A 20,955-nucleotide genomic window follows, 5' to 3' on the forward strand; every position below is an offset into this window, starting at 1 on the left:
CAATGCCTGAGCCACCGGAAGCAAAAGAATTGAACATAGCTCAATTCATGGCGTGACGAGGGATGTTAGTCCCCCTAGGGCCTCCAGATGGGACCGGAGGCCCTATGTAGAATTAACGATTTATTGGTCCCAAAAAAATATTCAGAGTTATGGCACTAGTGGACACCGGAGCAGAAACATCAATTATTTACGGAGATCCAACCAAATTTGATGGAGACAGAATGATGATTGGTGGCTTTGGGGGACAGACCATTCCTGTCACCCAAACATGGTTGAAACTGGGGGTTGGGCATCTCCCACCCCTGGAGTATAAGGTATCTATTGCCCCAGTCCAGGAGTACATCTTGGGCATAGATATTCTATGGGGTCTGGCTCTCCAGACAACTGTGGGAGAGTTCAGACTTTGACAGAGTTGTATCAGTATCCGGGCAGTGCAGGCAATATTAAGAGGCCATGCGAAACATGGGCCTATTTGCCTGCCGAAACCACGCCAGATTACTAATGTAAGACAGTATAGACTCCCGGGTGGGCAAGATGAAATATCGAGAACTGTGCAGGAATTAGAGAAAGTGGGCATTATAAGACCTGCACACAGCCCATATAATTCCCCCATATGGCCACTGCGGAAGTCAGATGGCACATGGAGAATGACAGTAGATTTCAGAGAATTAAATAAGGTCACGCCGCCTATTCATGCGGCCGTACCCAATATTGCCTCCCTAATGGATACGTTGAGTAGGGAGATAAAAACCTATCATTGTGTCCTAGATTTAGCAAATGCGTTCTTCAGTATCCCAATTGCTGAGGAATCGCAAGATCGATTTGCGTTTACTTGGGGAGGCAGGCAGTGGACCTTTCAGGTCCTGCCACAGGGGTACGTGCATTCACCAACATATTGTCACAATCTAGTGGCGCGTCACCTGGCTGATTGGAAAAAACCTGATGATGTTAATCTGTATCATTATATTGATGATCTCCTGCTGACATCTGACTCACTGGAGGCAGTAGGGCAGGCAGCAGATTCATTAACCACCTATTTACAACAAAGAGGGTGGGCTATAAATCCCCAAACGGTGCAAGGTCCAGGCCTGTCTGTAAAATTCCTGGGGGTGGTTTGGTCAGGAAAGACCAAAGTACTACCCAGAGCTGTCATAGATAAGGTTCAGGCGTTCCCAGTCCCTACAACATCGAAGCAGCTGCAAGAGTTTCTAGGTATACTGAGTTACAGGCGTTCCTTTATACCTCACCTAGCGCAGCTGCTAAGGCCACTGTACAGACTCACAAAAAAGGGGCAGCTATGGGACTGGGGGAAAACAGAACAGGATGCTTTCCAACAGGCAAAACTGGCAGTTAAACAAGCCCAGGCATTGGGCATATTCGATCCTACCCTCCCAGCTGAGTTGGATGTTCACGTTACTCAAGATGGCTTTGGTTGGGGCGTGTGGCAACGCCAGAGTTCTGTTCGGACCTCCATTGGTTTTTGGTCTCAGGTCTGGCATGGAGCAGAAGAAAGATATAGTATGAATGAAAAACAGTTATTGGCTGCCTATTCAGCATTACAGGCAGTAGAGCCAATAGCCCAGACAGCTGAAGTTATAGTGAAGACCACTCTGCCGATTCAGGGGTGGGTGAAAGATCTGACCCACCTTCCTAAGACAGGGGTGGCCCAAGCACAAACAGTGGCACGATGGGTTGCTTACCTCAGCCAAAGGAGCAGTCTGTCTTCATCACCCTTAAAAGAAGAGCTTCAGAAGATCCTAGGCCCAGTGACCTATCATTGTGATGCACCAAAAGAAACACTGGTCGCTCCACCAGAGAAGAGCCCTGTTCAGGAGGGGAAATATCCTATCCCTGAAGATGCCTGGTATACAGATGGGTCCAGCAAGGGCAACCCAAGCAAGTGGAGTGCGATAGCATACCATCCTTCGACTGAGACGATCTGGTTTGACGAGGGGGATGGTCAGAGCAGCCCATGGGCAGCTGTGTGGATGGTTATAACCAAGGAACCCGGTGATGGTATTCTGAGTATCTGTACAGACAGTTGGGCTGTGTACTGGGGGCTCACTCTTTGGATTGCACAGTGGGCCACCCAGGAATGGACTATCCACGCCCGACCAATCTGGGGCAAAGACATGTGGTTAGACATATGGAATACGGTCAAACACAGGACTATACATGTCTACCATGTTTCTGGTCATCAGCCCCTACAGTCACCGGGAAATGATGAAGCTGACACGCTGGCCTGAGTTCGATGGATTGAGAATTCACCATCTGAGAACATCGCCCATTGGTTATATCAGAAGCTACGGCATGCGGGACAAAAGACAATGTGGGCAGCTGCTAAAGCATGGGGGCTGCCCATACAACTACCTGACATCGTCCAGGCATGCCAGGATTGCGACGCTTGCTCTAAGATGAGACCGAGATTATTGCTGGAAACAACAGCCCATCTTGCTAGAGGACACAATCCTCTCCAGCGATGGCAGGTTGATTACATTGGGCCCCTTCCTCGGTCTGAGGGGGCGAGATATGCTCTGACCTGCGTCGACACTGCAAGTGGGCTACTGCAGGCCTATCCAGTACCAAAAGCAAACCAGGCATATACCATCAAGGCACTGACTAAACTGATGTCTGCCTACAGGACACCTCAAGTCATTGAGAGCGACCAAGGGACTCATTTTACTGGTGCAATGATACAGCGCTGGGCAGAAGAAAACAACATCGAATGGCGATTCCACCTGCCATATAATCCAATGGGGGCAGGCCTCATTGAACATTATAATGGTATTCTTAAGGCTGCCCTGAAGACAGACTCCCAGTCCCTGCAGGGGTGGACGAAAAGACTGTATGAAACCTTGCAGGACCTGAATGAAAGACCCCAAGACGGCAGACCCAGTGCCCTGAGAATGCTGCAGACAACATGGGCCACCCTGCTTAGGATCCAAATTATGGGCACTGATTATCAGGTAAGACCCCAGATTGGTAATGAAAATAATCTTCTGCTCCCTGAGAATTTGGAACCAGGCACCCATAGAATAAAATGGCCTTGGAAGGTGCAGGTAGGACCTAAGTGGTGTGGCCTACTTGCACCCTGGGGGAGACTGTTGGAGGTGGGAGGCTCAGTAGTTCCTCCAGTAATAGGTACATGGCCTACTGATATTGTGGTCAACACTCCGATCTTCATTGCTAAAGGGACCCCCATCATGTCCCTGTGGCAGATCAGGACACCTCCTTTGGTGCCTGACATAGTTATGCAGCCACAGATATCTGGCCAGAAGGTGTGGTACAGGTGGCTGGGACATGCCCCAGTACAAGCGGAAGTGTTGACCAGGATAGAAATACAGCCTGTATCTTGCCCTGGAGAGCAGACCTTCCCCTCCTGGTACCCTTGAAACATCTGTATTACTCCCCGTGAGTCTTCGAGCCTTCAGGATCACCAGAAGGAACGAAATGCCATCAAAGCGTTCCAGTGTTACAGTCAGATCACATGCGACACCCGGCGATGGCCTATATGGGACTGATGGAACATAAGACGGACCTGCACCTGACGACAGCATGCCTCTAGTAAGTTCATCGAGCACTGGCCCATACAAGAATATCAACGTTCACCAATCATCACTTGTCTTGAATTGTACCAACATGCGTCGCGATGGAAATTGTGTAAGTGTCGTGATATAAGTGGGTCTCTGTATTAGGAAAAGCTTACCCATTAGTCAACCTGATCATTGGTTCACGCCGTGAAGGGGTGGAGTGTATGGGAACTGCTGAGTCACAGCCTGAACCTCTGATTAATCACCTGAGGCAAGCAATGAGTCAGCCCTGGGAGCACAGGTGAAAGCAATTCACCTGTGCTGCAGGAAGGGGTGGAGCCTGGCTCCACCTCTCCTAGACCCATTTAAGAGCTGACTACCAGTGGGGAAGGATCTCTCTCTCTTCTGAAGATCCACTCCACTAGCCTTTCCTGAGCGAGCCCACGACATGGGTAAGCATCCTATTTATTCTCTTTGTCTCGCTGTGCCTAACTCTTTTGCTTATTTCATTATTATAACATCTTAATATTATTTGATTATATAATATTCCTTTATATAATTTTCATTGATTATACAAAGTTGTTTATTATAGGCAGATTTGCTAGCAGCAGTCTAAAAATCTCTATGTTTTTGTTGTTGCTGTTTTTCTTTTTTTTAAATTGTTTTCAGTTGCTTATATGCTTGCCAAACTTTTACTACTTAGATTGATATTCTCCATGCAGGATTTTTGCCACTGGCAGATTTTATTATCATTACTGTTTAATATTATTCTTTAACCTCAACCATATGGATCATTCAGTTCTGAGAATAAAAACAGGAAAATGCTGTCAAAAAAATTTTAAGAATCTTCCATCCTTCCCCCAGCTCCTGCTTGGGGTAAGAACTTGTAATTCAGCAACACAGGATCCAGAGTTGTGGATCCAAGTTATGAGCTTCTAACAAATACAAATCAGATTTTGAGTGTGGTTAATACCATCATGCAGGATTTCATTTTTGATCATTTTTCATCTCCGGACAACTCCAGCATGTGGCAAGGCAACACACATTCCATTCTCACACAATAATGTTTTTGAAGAAAATGCTGTGTTTTTCCCACATTGCTTCTCCAAGTTGTCCCACCACCAGCATTTGGTTACAACACAAGCAGTCTCAAACTTGATTGGAGGAAAGGAAGAAATAACTTGGGATGGCAACTGGCAAGGAAGCAGATAAAGGGAGGAGGAGAGAGTAATTTCTGGGCCTGACCTGGCAAGTAGTTATGACTGGATTGCATTAGGCAAAGTAGTGACAAGATCCAACAGAAGGAGGAGACTGTAAACTAGCAAAAAATCCACTAACACAGTGCAAGAATGCTAAGTTTAGAACAGGCAGGTTGAGAATAAAGAGAAAGAATGAAATAACAGCTTGAAATTGGGATTGGAATGCCAAAAAAAAAAAAAAAAAACCATATCTGACAAAAACACCATGTTGAAAGGAGTGAAAGAAGCCTTGAAACGGTGTACCAGTAGAAGGAGTAACAACTCAAAAAGAACGAGAGAGCTTTGCAACAAGATTAAAAGCTGGTGAGAATTAAAAAAAAAAAAAAAAAAAAGCAGAACAGGTAAACAACTGCAGAATACAATGAAATCAGGTAATGTGATGAGAAAAACAAAATTAACGCTCATCAGGAAGACCTTGGGGGAGAGGGGACAATACAAACTACAAAGCAACAGGAAAAGCTGCCAGAAGAGAAAATGAGGCACCAAGTGTGAAAAGAATAGTGGATGGAGGAGAAAAGAAGACAGAGACTGGCAGGAACGGCTGGGTTTTCAGCAGAAAACCCATCTGAACAAGACTAATGTGGAAGATTGCATCAAGAGAAGCGTGACCAGCAGGTTAAGGGAGGTGATTCTGCCCCTCCACTCTGATCTTGTGAGACCCCACCTCAAGTACTGTGTCCAGTTCTGGAGACCCCAACACATGAAGGACCCAAAGCATTCTATGGTCCTATGATAAGATGAGCTTTGTAGACAAGAATATATCTGGGATAAGGAGTTGGATTATTATAGGCAAAAGGGGTTTAGACTAAACACATTTTGCCAAGAGGGGTCAAGTTTAGACTGAGGTAAAATACAAAAATGAATCTGTGTTCATTAGACACTCTTATCCAACAATTAGAATGAAGAAATTGATTTCTGAATGCTTCTGACTCAGAAGACCATTTGTGAAACCAACATGTGCTGGCATACCTGGAGCCAAAGACAGTAACAACCAGAACAGCTACTTTTTTACTCTCGTATGTATTCTCTTGTGATTTTTGGTTAGCAAGTTCTCCAGTTATTACGTGAACATTAAAGTGCTACATAGATGACAATAACTGCCTAACTCTCCCCAAGAAATCCCAAGAAACTGTATTATAAATGAATAGGCTTTAGCTCAGGTTCTGGGACCCCAAAGCTCCTATAAGGAAAAGCAGCAAGTCATCATCACTGTCCCTAAATAGCAGGCTGCTTGGTATGCTGTGGTATCCCACAGTGCTCCACATCCAGATGACTTGCTTTGAGTGCATTTACAGAATCAAGCCATAAAGGATTGAAATTCTTAACTTGTAAGAATCGCTTTAATTAGGAGCCAAAACTCCACAAATCTGGCAATAGCAAGAAAATAGTCTTCAGTATTTTAATAGAACTCTTTTTTCTTCTGAGCACCTACAGTACTAAGCAGCAGGTGTCAGGAGTTTTATGAATGCTCATGGTGACAACAGTATTGCCTGAATTCATTGATAGATTCAGTTCATAAAATATTTAAGAAGTTGTATCCTGGTGTTTCAAACTTTCTGTTTATAAATACATTTACAAACATAATTCAGATGAAAGACCAACATCACTGCAGAGGTAATAGATGCTATGAACTGGTAGATTATAAAAATATAGAAAATAATTTGTCTAATTATTTTATCCAATATGATGTCTAAAAAATCAAAGCCAACAATATGCAACTGAAAAATGTTGGAATTACAACTCACACTTTCATTCCAAGTACTTCATTCAAACTCTTCCCATATGCTTAAACAGGTTTCTGTTGCAAAGACTAATTTACAGAAGCTGTTGTGCTCTTCCTCTTCCTATGGGCATTTCAACATCTGTGCCTTTTTTTTTTTCCAAAGTTTTGCTATGCCAGTGAAATCTACAAATTGTTTTATTGGGTTGTTTGCAGAAATCTGCTTAAACAGCACTTAAACGTGATTTTTTTCAGCTGGTGCACTCTTTCTGGCAGGAAATGTGATTATCAGTGTTTAGAAAATATGAGTGCTATCAGTTTGAATCATAACAATAAATAAATTACCAACAAGTGGTCTTGCAAATAAACTATCTGAAAGAGAAAAACAGTCTAGCAGTAAGACCTCTAAAACTGGGAACAGCCCTTGTAGATAGGTCAGCTCTTCTAGCAAAGATTTCCCCTAGAATTAAGCTGTCAATTTTGTCATTTTATCAGACTTTCCATTGCATCAACCATGCCAAAATGTCCCAATTAAGATAAAGAATATCAATTTTGCCTTGAGGGCAAAATGCAACTTAATCAGTTTGGAAAATGTATCAGTCACAACACATGAGCAGACTACTCCTCTTGGAAAGAGCTGATGATCATGTTCATGAAGAATTAAGAGAGCTGCTCCAAAAAACATAGCAACATAGGTCAAAATTATGGCTGCAAGTTCTTTCGTCCAGACAGGAGAAGCAGCATCTAAGAAACTCAAACTTTTCCTCTTTAGTTATATCACTCAAGACAAATTATAGTTACAGCCTATAGTTTTAGAGTCCAAAGTAAAAAAGCCAAATGTGTTTTACTTTGAGAAATCACAAGCTCTAACTTTCTGTAGAAAGCATGAAAAAAAAAAAACCTTAATATATGTGAACTATAGTATTTGTGAACTGTAATATCTGTAGAGAATTTTTAAGATGTCACAACATACATGAATCTTCTGTAATAAGACCTGCTACAAAAGGTTGATTACACATCAATTTTTTGCTGAAGTATCCAGAAATACCTTCCTATAGAAGAAACCTTAATCTTGGACCAGAAAAAAAAAACAATGTCAATGATGAAAAGATTTCCTCAATAATCTCTTCAAAAGGAAGGCCTTCTAACTTCAAAAATACATTAATCCCAGGGACACACACAAAAGCCCATCTGTGCTCTCAGGAGTCAGATCTCCAGTATGGGTTCTCCAGTTCCTGGCTTACACAGAAATCCTGATTTCACAGGTCAGTCATTCACCAACTGCAAAGCCTTCCCCCCAGCAGCCTTTACATTTTGAATGGAAATAAGAGATGAAGCAAAGCTACTGTTACTTCTGGAAGAATTAAAATAAATATTACTTCTCCAAATGGTATCTGATAGTTTTGACAGGAAATTAAGAAGCAGAATCTGTCAGAGCCTGTCAGAGTTCAAGAAGCATTTGGACAACATTCTCAGACATAGGGTTTGATTTTGGGGTGGTCCTGTACAGAGCCAAGGTTTGCACTCAGTGATGCCTGTGGGTTCCTTCCAATTCGCAACATTCTGTGATTCTAGAAATTTGTCCAATCCCACTGAACTGACTCTCCTCCTCTGTTAATCTCCTGGTTAGTACAGGTTTGTATTTGACGCATCGCATGTATCATCTTCAGGAAATACTGCCCTAATAAGGGAAAAGTAACAGTCTGGTTCTTTGATCTCAAAGCAGAATCTGCAAATACGGTTTTAGAATGCATTAAGTGTACACACTGAAGCAAATTTGACCTCATTTTGATCCTCTTCTGTTCTGGACGGGAACAGCAAGCAGTACAGAGAAAAGCTTAACAGCTGAAACCAACACAGAAAGCAGAGATATGACTACATTACAGGTTTTCTGTAGTAGTCCACTGTAAAGAGAAGCAGTAGCTAATTCCATTTCCAATAATAAGAACTAAAAATAAAACACATGTGGGAGAAAATTCTAACTAAAACAGATTTTATAGTTTAATATAGCAATGAAATATTTGAGTGGGAAAGAAGAACTCATTAGTAGATGTAAACACAAAATTTGAATAATTTGGGCTAGAAGGATAGTGTCAAGGGAATAAATTAGGTTAGGCAGTTTTGCTGTCTCTGTAAGTTTTGTTATACTCTGCCAAGATGAAAGACAAGAGATAAGAAACTTGAAAACCAATCCACATTCAAGTTTCCTGAGGGTTTCTAGCTGAAAGTACTTCTTTTATTACATCATTTAAAGTTATGTAAAAATATAGGCAAATGTGCTCAACAAAAGGCAGAGAAAACATGGGTCATATATGCTCACTTTACTATAGTACGGATGATTTGTATGTTTTGTATGTACCTTTAATTGCCATTCATCGCTGACTGCAATAGCAACATCTTCCCTTTTGTTTTCCAGTAGCCACATTACCCTGAATACTCTCACTTCCTTTGAAATCAAAGAACAGGGTTTACCTGGCAGCACAACTTCCTCCCAGACCAAGCAGCTTCATACGAATCAGAACTCATTTCACCCATGTATTCAAGATTACAGTGAGTCCTGTTGATATTAAGAGGTTTTAAAACAAAAACCTCAGGGACAAACAAAATGAAATAACCTCCAAAATAATATATAAAAGTACAAAAACATGCTGTCAGTCTGCTGTGTTTTTCAAAGTAATGAATGTTGAAAATGACCATAAAAGTGAACAAATCTAGTTGAGCTATAAGACAGAATAATGACCAATAATAACATCAGAACACCACCTGTGAATTGAAAAATAACTAACTAATGGAAGACACATTACCTTTAAAATTGTAATATTCCATGTAAAGCTTTCTATTGATTTTTGCAGTTTTCTTTCTTTTAAGCCTTCTCTTGCTCCTATATTGTGCAGGTTTTCATGAAACTCCATTGCTGTGGAGAGTAAAAGAGGGAATAATATAGTAATTATTTTCATGTATTTCTGTGATCATAGAAACAGTGATTTGAAACTAAAAAGGTAAAGAACAATGAAAAAACTCCAGAAATTTCATTCTTCAAGCACAAATATATCCGTGAAGTTATAGTACATGCCAATATACTCAGATCTCTCTAAGTCAAAATCTACACTGCAAGACCTGCTGGGTCACTACCTTAGAAACATGGAGCCAAACAAATATTTACTATATAAAATATTTTTCAATCACAATAGAATCTGTTGCACTACATGTGAAGACCATCTTGTGGATCACCGCGAAATGGAAGCATTAATTTCACAAAATATGTCCCAACAAATTTATTTTGTGCTTTGCTCTATTGCGCACCAAATCTACATCACAGTTGCCCAATTTACGTGCTGGGAGCCATGCAGAATACAGCCTTCTCACCTTACCCCTGAGGGAAAGGGCACAAATGGTGGTGAAAAAGGTGGCAGCGGAGTGAACCACCAAGAACATTTACACTCATGTAAACTACTGTCTCCATGCAACTTGCATCTGACAGACCCTGACCCAAAAATTTACTGCAAAATTCAATGCAGTAGAATGACCAGAGCATACATCTGTACACTGAAATGTACAGACTTAATAACAAATAAATTGCTTTCCATGATGCTGCTCCAAGTCATACATAAAGAAGTTTGAAACACAGTTTCCTTCCTACACAGAAAGTAGCATGTCCTTCCATGGATATACACATCATCACAGCCTGCATTACAGTAATCCTCCTCCCTTCTTAAACTGTTCTCTGAAGGTCTCCATCAGTAATAACATAGAGTTACATAATACAATTTACAGCTATGAATTTAAAATCAAGGTATAGTGTGAATCTAAATTATCCCATTAACTACATTGATTCATTTCTTCTATCTGCTCTTGAGTAGATGTGCTTTAAAATTTACATGGAATTAATTGCCATGAAATCCACATACAAATCTGTGTTGCCTGTCAATCCTAATCAGAGTAGGTTGACTTTTAAGGGCATTATTGTATCTGCTCTTCTCTGTAATCTCTCAGCCTCACACTCATGTCTTAATACAAAAGAAAGATATGTCTGAATGTTTTCATCATATTCTTGTTTACCTTATTATTCCTACATAAACATATATATATATATATATATATGTATATATAAAAAATTAAAAATGTTTCATAAATTAATTTCAAAGACAGACAAAAAAAACCCTTGTTAACTTTTCTTATCATGTAAATTTTACTGCAAGAAAAATAGACAGCATATACTTTCCCTGAATTAAACTACTGTATTGTTTTTAATTCAAAATACTTCTCCATTGCTCTACCTCTGCACTGAGAGTACAGCCTTAAGAAAAGCATTCATTTGGCATTTCCTCAGTCTTAAACCAGGTGAGAAATTAAAGTTCCTCCATCCATCACTGTTTCCAAGTATCTGTTTTCTGTTCAGATCATCATCAAAAAAAACAAAAAAAAAAAAACAAAAAAAACACCTCCCAGTGTGATCATGGAAAGATGGTGCACAGACCCATATTTAGAACACTACATTTTTAGAGCCTTCATAACAATAGAGATTATCTTATCCGCACCATTTATGCCGAGATTATGCTGATAAACTTGGAGTTCTATACTCCAATTCTCAGAAGAATAAATAAATAAGCAAGGTGTATGGAATATAAGCAGGTGACTTGCAGCATAACCCCGTTATCAGCTGTTATTACATTAAAAAAGTGAAAGGACAAGAACACAAGCAGCACGCTTACAGAACTGCAGTACTGATGCATTAACCTCATCTCCATCTTTATAAATACTCCCCTTCAAATCCTAGCCCATGGGCACTAGTGACTAATAACAACCATGAAGCAAAGCTACTCTGAGATTAAGAATAATGCTGAGGGACTGCATAAATGGTGTGAAATCGATGCTTTGCAGATTATAGATTATTCTAATTTATACAATATCACTGGTAATACAGACATGGAGACAACAGTCTCCAAATGTTCTGCTAGCTAGAAGAACTCATCATTTATGGCACACTGAGGACCTTCTGTGGTGATCACCTTCTTCACACTCAAGCTGAGCTACAATTCTGTTTTGTCAAAGCCATTCCACTCGAGCTAAATACTCCGAGCAGTTGGCAGCAACATCGCATTGCCCTTTTTTCAGAAAACAAAATCATGTCAGATGATCCCACCAAGGCATACACATGTAAAACTTTGACAAACAAGTCACCTGCTTAACAAGCACTAATCACACCTCTGTCCTCAACTCTTCTTCCAGACAGGAAAGGACAACTCCTCATTATCACTGTAAACTAAAAGGAATCCCATTCCAAACTAAACATAGAACCAGAAGCTAATGGATTTAAATCATATTTCTGTTGCTATTAGCAATTTGCCAGGTAAACTTAAATGGATTATTTCACCTTTCATTATTTCACCTCTGAACTGTATCAGTCTCATTTTTTTTCCATCTGCTGGTTGGAATTAGCCATGTTCCCTATACAGTATATGGGCAACCTGAGCCTTAATTATAAAGTATGAATGCAGCACAGCATTCATCTATTGACTACATTTCTCCTGGTATTCTCCTTCTTTGTCCCTACTTGTTTTTCTTGTGTAATTTTTTCTCAGAACTGGCTATTTTCATGCATTAATATTGGCAAAGTAATAACAGAAGTGTTAAATTCCAAAATGAAGCTGACTTTCAGAAGATAAAAGGAAAAAGGGAAGAAAGAGATTTGCATTCACAATTCATTAATAAAATGACAAATATGTTCACACAGTCACTTGAAAGTGCCTTTAAGATAAGCTTAAAAAAACCTCTTTTTTAATAAATAAATTCACAGGATTTTCTATATCCTTGCAAGCAAAAATTCAGCTCTTGCTTTCATTAAGATATGGTAAGCAAGTTAGCTTTATGAGGCTTAACTACTTCTAGAATTATTAGTCCATTAGTACCTTGAACTGCCTAACATCTCTTGGAGGGTAATAGTCATTATGCTAATTTGATTTATCACTCTTACCATATTTCTATGTATACCACCTGTTTAATGCAAGAAATACAAGTTACTCATGCTTTCCATTTTTACTAGCAGCTATTAAAAAAAGACATCACCCACAAATTTCTCTGTGATCATGAAAATTTCATAGAATGCCAGAGTACACTAATGCAATGGTAATGTCATTATTAACATTTAGTCGTATTTCTCCCAGTGAAAAAAGCCCTAAACTATAAAAGAGCTACTACTTTGTGAAAGAGGAAGATGGCTTCCTTTTTTCCTTTAACAGAACAGATGACAAGAGCATTCTCAAGAGATGCATTTCTTGACTTTTAAATTCGGTGTTATCACTGAAGGTCAATATGAAATAATAAAAAAAAAAAAATGAACATAAACAGTATAGAGTTGAACAAGAATTCCTCAAAAGGTGATATATATAAGGAACCATGGCAACATGGTCACTCTCTAAATACCTCTGTGTCACTCCAGAGCGTACATTTGCTATGCTTAGCAGGCATTTCATTCTGCTGCAACCTGCACAGCAAATAGGAATGGCAAATGAAGACTGTATGAAGGCCTCTCAGTGTTGGCCAGAAAGCATCCCCCCATCCCCACCCTTCTTCAGAAAGGCCTGTTACAAATTAATCACGGATTTGCACTTAGTAGCATCTTATGCTGAATCAAAACCAAAGTGCTGTCATCAGTAAGTAACAACATTAGTGTAATATCCAACTGATGTGAAATGAAGCACTACATCTCTCAGAATGCTGATGGAAGTGATCTATCTGAGTATGAAAGCTCTTGACTTAGGAGATCAGTGTAAAGAGTGAGACGACAGCCATAAATCTATCAAAAGCTGTCCACTTTCATCTCCACAAATTAATTTTAACAATCGTCTCCTAAGATACTCATACCAATGTATACAGACTCTGAATTCTATAGTTGTAGGAATTGAAGCTGTCGAGAAAGGTTGACGTAGTTGGCTTACCAGGAAAATTTGAAAAGAGAAAAAGCAATAAAAAGGAGCTGAGAAAGGCTCAGTAGATAAATGTCTGCTCAGCAATACCTGGCTAAATAAGAACTGCAATAAGATTTTGTCTCTAGTGAAAATTACAGTCGGGAGGAAAGAGAGCTCCTCTCACGCTGAGAGAAATCATCTATGATAGATTTGTTAATCCCAGCCATCATAATTGTGTATAGAATGACATACAACACAATAAAAACAAGTTGATTTCTTATTAATCATACAGACTTAACCAACTTAACCGAGTGAAAACAGCTTGAAAAAGGTAAGACACCCATGGTTCTGAACAGCTCAGGAATGACAACACCCACTTATCTTTTGCATCCTGCTCTATCTTATGTAATTACCAATTATACTACCAGAATTAATCTAGTTTATTACTAGTAGCGCAATGAACTAATGGGAATTTAATCTGTCCCATTTATCACAATGTTGAAAAGAATTTTAATATCACTGTTCAGGAGATTATCTTAAGGTTTGTTTGTGCTGTTTTGAGCAAATATTACTACTGAGTAGTGATCACAACCTCTCATTTATGTTAACCGAGATAGCTCAGTCTCACTTATGAATTAGAATGCAGTGACTTACATTGCCTTAACTACAGGTTTTACTTCCTGTTGTTTAGAAATCTACATATGGCCAAATGCTGTGGTCTGCCTGTTAAATGCTGTTGAGGCAGAGCTTTAAGCCTGGCTGGTCAGATAACTTTCAGCCCACCTCACTCTCCTCTTATCTAGTCCGTACTTCCTGAATGTCTGAGACAATGTTAAGGAAGTATGTTGAAAGCATCAACAGAGTCAAAACAAGACCAAGACCAAGCTAGTCTTCTCACAGCACTGTAGTCACCTCAAGGTACTGCACCTATAATATGGATTAAAATATGATAAAAATATGATATACAAAGCAGCATAACTCATTGTTATTATTTTTAAACTACTTAAAAAGAGCATATTAAAAGCATTAGAAGCAATTAACCTGCTTGGAACTTTGGAATTTCTTTTCTTTTCTATTCTTTTTTTTTTTTTTAAGATTTACTATCACAACGCCCTGACATACAAACTCCATTTATGGGTATAAAAATTAAACCATTTCTTTAGCTGATAGTTGAGATATTTGTTTTTTATGGAATCCCTACTGAAACAGTGAGCACAATACTTACTATACTGTATTTCTAAAGCCAGGTTTCTACTCACACTTTTGTTAAGTACTTAACTTCTGCCAAGTTAAATATGTTTTATTTCATTCTTGGAAGAGTGCTTTGATTTAGGAGTGAATTAAATATTTTTCAATATATTAATAAATAGGTAATAAAAATAATTAAGAATTAAATATTTTAAAAACTTGAGGAAAATAGCATACAGCTCTTCATTAGATTACCACAGACTGCAGCTCAATTACTATGTACATTCTTTTTGAAAAAAAAAAAAAAATCCAAGAAAGCACTTCAGGCTTGAACATTTTTCTACCTAGGAAAGAATTCTAGGAAAGAATTTAAAATGTAAGTGCCCATTTCGACCCATAAATACTTAATCTGCACATACAGCTGCTACATTTGCCTGTATCTTTGAAGGCCAAGGCTTTAATTTTTTTCTGAACAAAATATGTTTCTTAGTAGTTTTCTTTCTGATTATATTTCCTTAACATTCAGGTATTTCAACCTCATAAATAATTTCTTCTTAAAACAAAATTTATCAGAAAAGTTCTTGAGAGAAGAGTCTGGTTACCAGATCACTTCTGCAACAAATCATACAAATCATGTTAGAGGAGCAATAGAAATTACTATAGCTGTAAATTCTCAAGTAATTTTGCTTACAGAAAACTTTTCATACAAAGATTTAAAATATTCTTTAATAAATTACTTCTCCGTGCACCATTGTATTGTGTATCACTTTAAGCTACAAAAACTGAGTCTTAACAGGAAAAAGGATTAGATGCACACATAATTTCAAGCACCCGCTTCCCACTGAAGTCACCCAAAATATTTTACATCATAACTAGAGGATTATGTACGTTGATCTTCAGTTTCAAGAAGCTCCAGGTCAGAATTATTTGCATTCAAAATATTTAGGTTAATAGTTGATGAAATAATATATTAGCTAAATAAACTGCTCAGTATTTTTTAATTGTTTCAACTTCTTTGGCAACGTGCTGTATGTCCTTACTAAATAAGAATATTCCCCATATATAGCCAGCCATGTCCTGCCTCCACTTGGAGGGTTAAAAAGACTTTCTGATGCCTGATGCTCCATTATTCTTCTGAAGTAGGGAAGAAAAATTGTATGCCTAAGATACCTTTCTTATTCCAACACCTCAAATGATCACAATCATGTTTAGGCAGATCATAATCTGCCTAAAAACATCCTCTCTGCTACCAACATCAGTATTTAGTCTTTCAATCCCAATACATCCATTCCATACTCATCACAGTAATTCAGTAATTCACCATAAGATGGTCTCACAATACACCAACTTTTTACTGAACCGCTGTTAGAAGAAATTAAAAGTAGCTGTAACACCAAATTTATGCTGCTACAGAAATACAAAGAGGACATCTGGCCATGACTTAATTACAGTTTGATAACTTCCATAAATGCATAACAAGCTTCAACTTCCTCAAACACCTTCAACAGTCCTGCGTAAAATTTTCTAGACAACAAAGTCAACAAAACGTTTATCAAGCAGTGAAATACTCAAGACTCACACACCTACACTTTTCATGAGCCCCCGATAGTGTAGAAAATACACAAAAAACTAGGCCTTCACAAATTAAGACACTTACACTGAAAAGAAGACCCATAGTATCCCATCCTGATTTCTGGCAAACTGTAGCCAACAAGGACAGATCACATTTCTAAATGTGGGTGAACTTAAGCCACTACCACATGAGAATGAATTACTGCTGTCAATAAGGGTAGAAACACAGAGTGGAAATGGAGCCGAATATTTTTTTCCACATACTGCTGTTTCCATCTTTTATTTATCAGCTGTGATCCTCAAGAGAGAACACTGAAAGTCTAAGAAAAAAAATTCCTAATGTTACTGAATGCCAGAAAGCAGACTTAATAAGGACATTGATTTATGGTACATTGTAATTTCTCCCAGTCTTCAGATCCTGCTGTGCCCACATTGTTGCACTGGCAACAGTAATTACTATCTCTTACTGTTCAACAAGAATGCTACTTCTCCATTCTTTAATGCTACCTTCTGCTTCAGAGAAGTTGGCTACCTTTTCCTACCAAATTATCTGATTAACACAATTAAGTGTCAAACACCCTGTGTTTCACTTGGAATTTGTTATTGTTTAAAGTATGAAGAATTAAATGAATGTGCTTCTGAAAACTCATTCATCTCTCTTTGAAGTATAGCCCTTCAGTTAATAAAACATATTATAAAATTTCTCTTTCAGCTGTATTATTTCTAACAATTTACTATTTTTTCCTTAACTTCTATCTATGGATAGGGTGGAAGCATTGACTCGCCTTAGCAGCTGCTGTACTTGTTCTGTCCTCACATGTAGATACAGACAGTCTGACGGGAGGATAGAAGAATGCCTCATTCTTTCCTGCTGTTTTGGATTAGATATTAGTTAGGATAACAATACAGCCTTTGATCACACCTTAGCACACAAAATGTCTGTTGTACTTGTGTGCATTCTAGCGTACCTCTAAATATCTTCAGATATAAAATTAATCTTCCCTATTTAATCAGGTTAATCATAGAAGGCAAATACAAATTGCAAGCTAATATCAGATTAATTTTGCAAATATTTTTGCTTTAGGGAAACCACACTTAAATCAAGACTATTATTTCAGTCTTTCACAACTGTATTAATATTTCTAGTATATAATGGTATTTTACAATTATTTCTGCTACTGAAGCTACTGGGAGTTGAACATGCAGCTCATTCATCACTAATATGACCCGATCTGTTACATTGCTAGTATCAAATTAACTGTAAGGAAAAAAGACTTCACGTGAAGAGGCAAGCTCACAAGAACACTACAAACTCTGCATTAGTTTAAGTGTTTTTACAATCTTTTAAGTACAGCATTTAAACATAAATCTACATGGCAAAATAAACTTGTAAATGAAGTTGAACTGAGAATATAAAGAAAAGCAGCACGGCAAGTGAATATGATAACAACCAGAATGCAAAGAATTTAGACTTCTAACACCATATTTCAGCATAGTCTGCCACCTATGTCACCTGTGCTGGTGAGGCCAAAATAGGATGTTCAACAAATGACTACTTGAACTGTAAGAATGACATTGAGATACATTTAGTCAAGTATATGCATTTTCCTCAGAAAAGTGCTAAGTTAGATGATTCCAGGAATGTATCATTTACCCACTGGAGAGTCCAGCAAAGAGCTACAAAGACGATGAAGATCCTGGTGTATCTCTCTTAAAAGGAAAGGTTGAGAGACCTGGAATTGGAAAAGTTCAGCATGGAGAAGACTGAGAGGGGATCTCATCGATGCTTATAAATACCTAAAGGGCAGGTATCGGGATGATGGGACCAGGCTCTTTTTGGTGGTGCTCAGAGACAGGACAAGAGGTAACGGGCACAAACTAGAACACAGTAAGTTCCACTGGAATATGAGAAATAACTTTACTTTGAGGGTGACAGAGTACTGGGATGAGCTGCCCAGAGAGGCTGAGAAGCCTCCTCTGGAGATTTTAAAAACCGCTTTCCCGTGTAACCTACTCTAGGGAACTTGCCTAAAGCAGGGAAGTTGGACTAGATGATCTCCAGAGGCCCCCTGCAACACCAAAAGTTCTGTGATACATCAATTTATCATAAAAAACACCATCCACGGTGGTTATTCCACACCTATTTCTTCATGTTTCCCCTCCATGGTGGAATGTGGATTCAAAAATATTCAAGGCACAAGAGAGACAGACAGGATTAAATAACTGCAGACTATAAAACTATTTGATAGCTGGCCTATTAAAAAATGGGAAAAAGGAAAAAGTGAAGAAAAGCAGGTATTTCAGAAGAATGGAAACAGAATTAAAGAGGCCTCAGAGTGCTATTTTAGTCTAATGGACGTTAGAGTTTAGGCACTGGGTGTAAATACTGTAGATGTTTTACTTTTAAAAGTGAACCTCATGAAAAACACACAAAAGGATCCAATTCTAAGTTTTAACTTGAAGATCAGTACAGACTACTGATGCAAACACATTAAATATTGTTCTCTTAGGGAGTACAAATGTAATATATAAAGTAGCATTTTTTCAGTAGCCCACATATGAAGCCAACATTAGTTGCTGTAGCTTCTGATCAGAAATCAAGACTTATTGATGAAAGACATTACTTCAGAAGGTACAAATTAATAAACTCTGACAGATCTGTGTAAATCATATGATATCATGTCAAGAAACTGCAAATTCTCTTCCAAATCAGAGTTAACTGCAAAAATGTTGGGAAAAACTGTTCTAGTCACTCTCTTTCATTGGTTAAAAAGATCTCAACTGCCTGTCTATATATTTAGTCAAAAGTGCTCCTCAATATTTAATTATAATCATTTATTTTCCTCTATTAGTGGATTACCTAGAATGTACATAGCATATAATGTACAATATTATTTTTTCTGCATCTTACATGCTTTGTTATAATGGATCCTAAGTCTAAAACCAATTTAGACTACAAATAATGGAAAGAAATATTAAACAGCTCTGTAAACATACAGTTTTTCTGAAAAGCTATTAAAACAAAATGAATTTTATTATTTTAGTTTTCAACTTCAAGAAGAATTTGCAGTATGGTCATTATCATGTCATTTGCTGCATGCTGGATCTTCTTCAAATAGTATCCTGTTCTGATACTGCTTTGGAGTACATATTAAAACATGTACTCATTTTCTGTCTTTTACTACCTGCATTGTTTAATAACCCAAGTCCCTGCTGGTTTTGTCACTGTACAGATGGAATAAATGAGACAGTTCTTGCTCCAACAACCTGGAATCTAACCATAAGGAAAAACGATAACAGATGGGCAAAGAAAGAGGAATGAGTGCAAGGAAGCAACGAAAGCTATTTTTGTTAAGGTAGTAGGAGGACATGTGTCAATCCAGCTATATTTGTAGGAGAATTTTAAAAATCAATTCAGAGGAAGCAGCCCTGTGGATGTTTACAGTGAGTATGTGGGGCAACATGATAGATAGCAGGATGATGGCTCACCAGCTATCAGACAATGGAAATTCTTGTTACCAGATGAGCAAATGCAAGAAAAGTAAAAGGAGCTCAGCCAGTGTAGAATAAGGAAAAAGTAGAGAGATGAATATTGGGAGAAACATTATCGAAATGAGAGCAGGAAAATGGTGTCAGGAAGGTAAAATTAAAATGGTCAAGCTCAGAGAAAAGGACAGGGGTGTCAAACTCTCAGAAGATTAGAACCTGAACAAGAGTTCTGGCTGCACAGATAACTAGGGAAAACTATACTTCTAAAATCATACAGGAAAAAAGAGAGATCTGAATGATCAGCATGCAGTGCTGGAGAACTCCATTTCCTGAATTAAAACAGTAAACTTAAATGCATTTCTTTCAGGTATTGACACAGCTATTTTCTTCCATGTGCACATTAATTTAACTTATTGATGTTACATTTCACACACTGTTTAATTCAATTCACTGCTTAATGTCACAAGATCCCACCGTACTGTTTCACAGTCCAATCTAGATTTGAGTACACTCAACAATTCTTCGTCACCAGCAAACTGTGTTCACTCATGATTTGCTGCTGATCATTTAATGAACACGTGGGATACCAAGTGTACTGCTGAGCTTTTGCCTCTGAACACCAAAATACAACCTAAGCTTTGGTTCTCTCTTTTACCCACTGATTAATTCAGACAGCATTTGAATTAAGTGCAACTGGTGATTCAAAAAAAAGTGGAAGAATATAAAGGAGGACAGGGATGGGATAAGGTGATCTGGACATTCGAATTCTTTATTCCAGAAAGGATATAGTAGCATTTTAGGTCTTGTAAAAGATTAAAGGTATAGAGTGAATTATCTTTAAACTCCCTTTAGCACCTACACTTTATTTTCTTGTGGTACATTCAGCTGACTTAGTAGCAACAAAATAAATGTTGATTAAACCATTTTAAAGTAAGTCTATCTTTTTCTTCATATATTTTCGCTAGTTGTTGTACCTAAAATGCTTTCAATAAATAATTAAGAATTGAATGTACTGAGCTGAAATTAATATGCTGGTATGAAGAAACTGGAAAAGCTCTTTGATATGGATTAATTTTTAAAAACCGAGAGAAGAACAAAAGTTTAACAAATGTTTTCATGTTCCTAAAGAATATTAACTGCAAACAATCTGAATTCCGAAAAAAATCAGAAAAAAAGTCATAGGAAGAATCATATCTTTGCTTATTCTCTAAAGGCTACCAACTGAAGAAATAATATTGCAGTTACTTCAAAATTAGTTTTGAACTTTAAAAGAGGGTCAAAGTCTTATC

At 38.1% G+C, this 20,955-nt stretch overlaps 1 protein-coding gene across 3 annotated transcripts in view; it reads right to left on the bottom strand.

Annotated features, from left to right (window-relative positions):
• PLCL2 (phospholipase C like 2) overlaps positions 1–20,955 on the bottom strand; it is a 101,840-nt gene that overhangs the window by 5,882 nt on the left and 75,003 nt on the right. For all 3 annotated transcript variants that reach the window (XM_031590200.2, XM_090142596.1, XM_090142597.1), the window contains exon 6: positions 9,314–9,423. In XM_031590200.2, coding sequence (XP_031446060.2) covers positions 9,314–9,423 — 110 coding nt within the window. The remainder of the gene's footprint in view (positions 1–9,313; positions 9,424–20,955) is intronic.

The sequence above is a fragment of the Phasianus colchicus genome, chromosome 6 (assembly GCF_987193195.1).
Source record: "Phasianus colchicus chromosome 6, bPhaCol1.hap1.1, whole genome shotgun sequence".
Classification (NCBI taxonomy): domain Eukaryota; kingdom Metazoa; phylum Chordata; class Aves; order Galliformes; family Phasianidae; genus Phasianus; species Phasianus colchicus.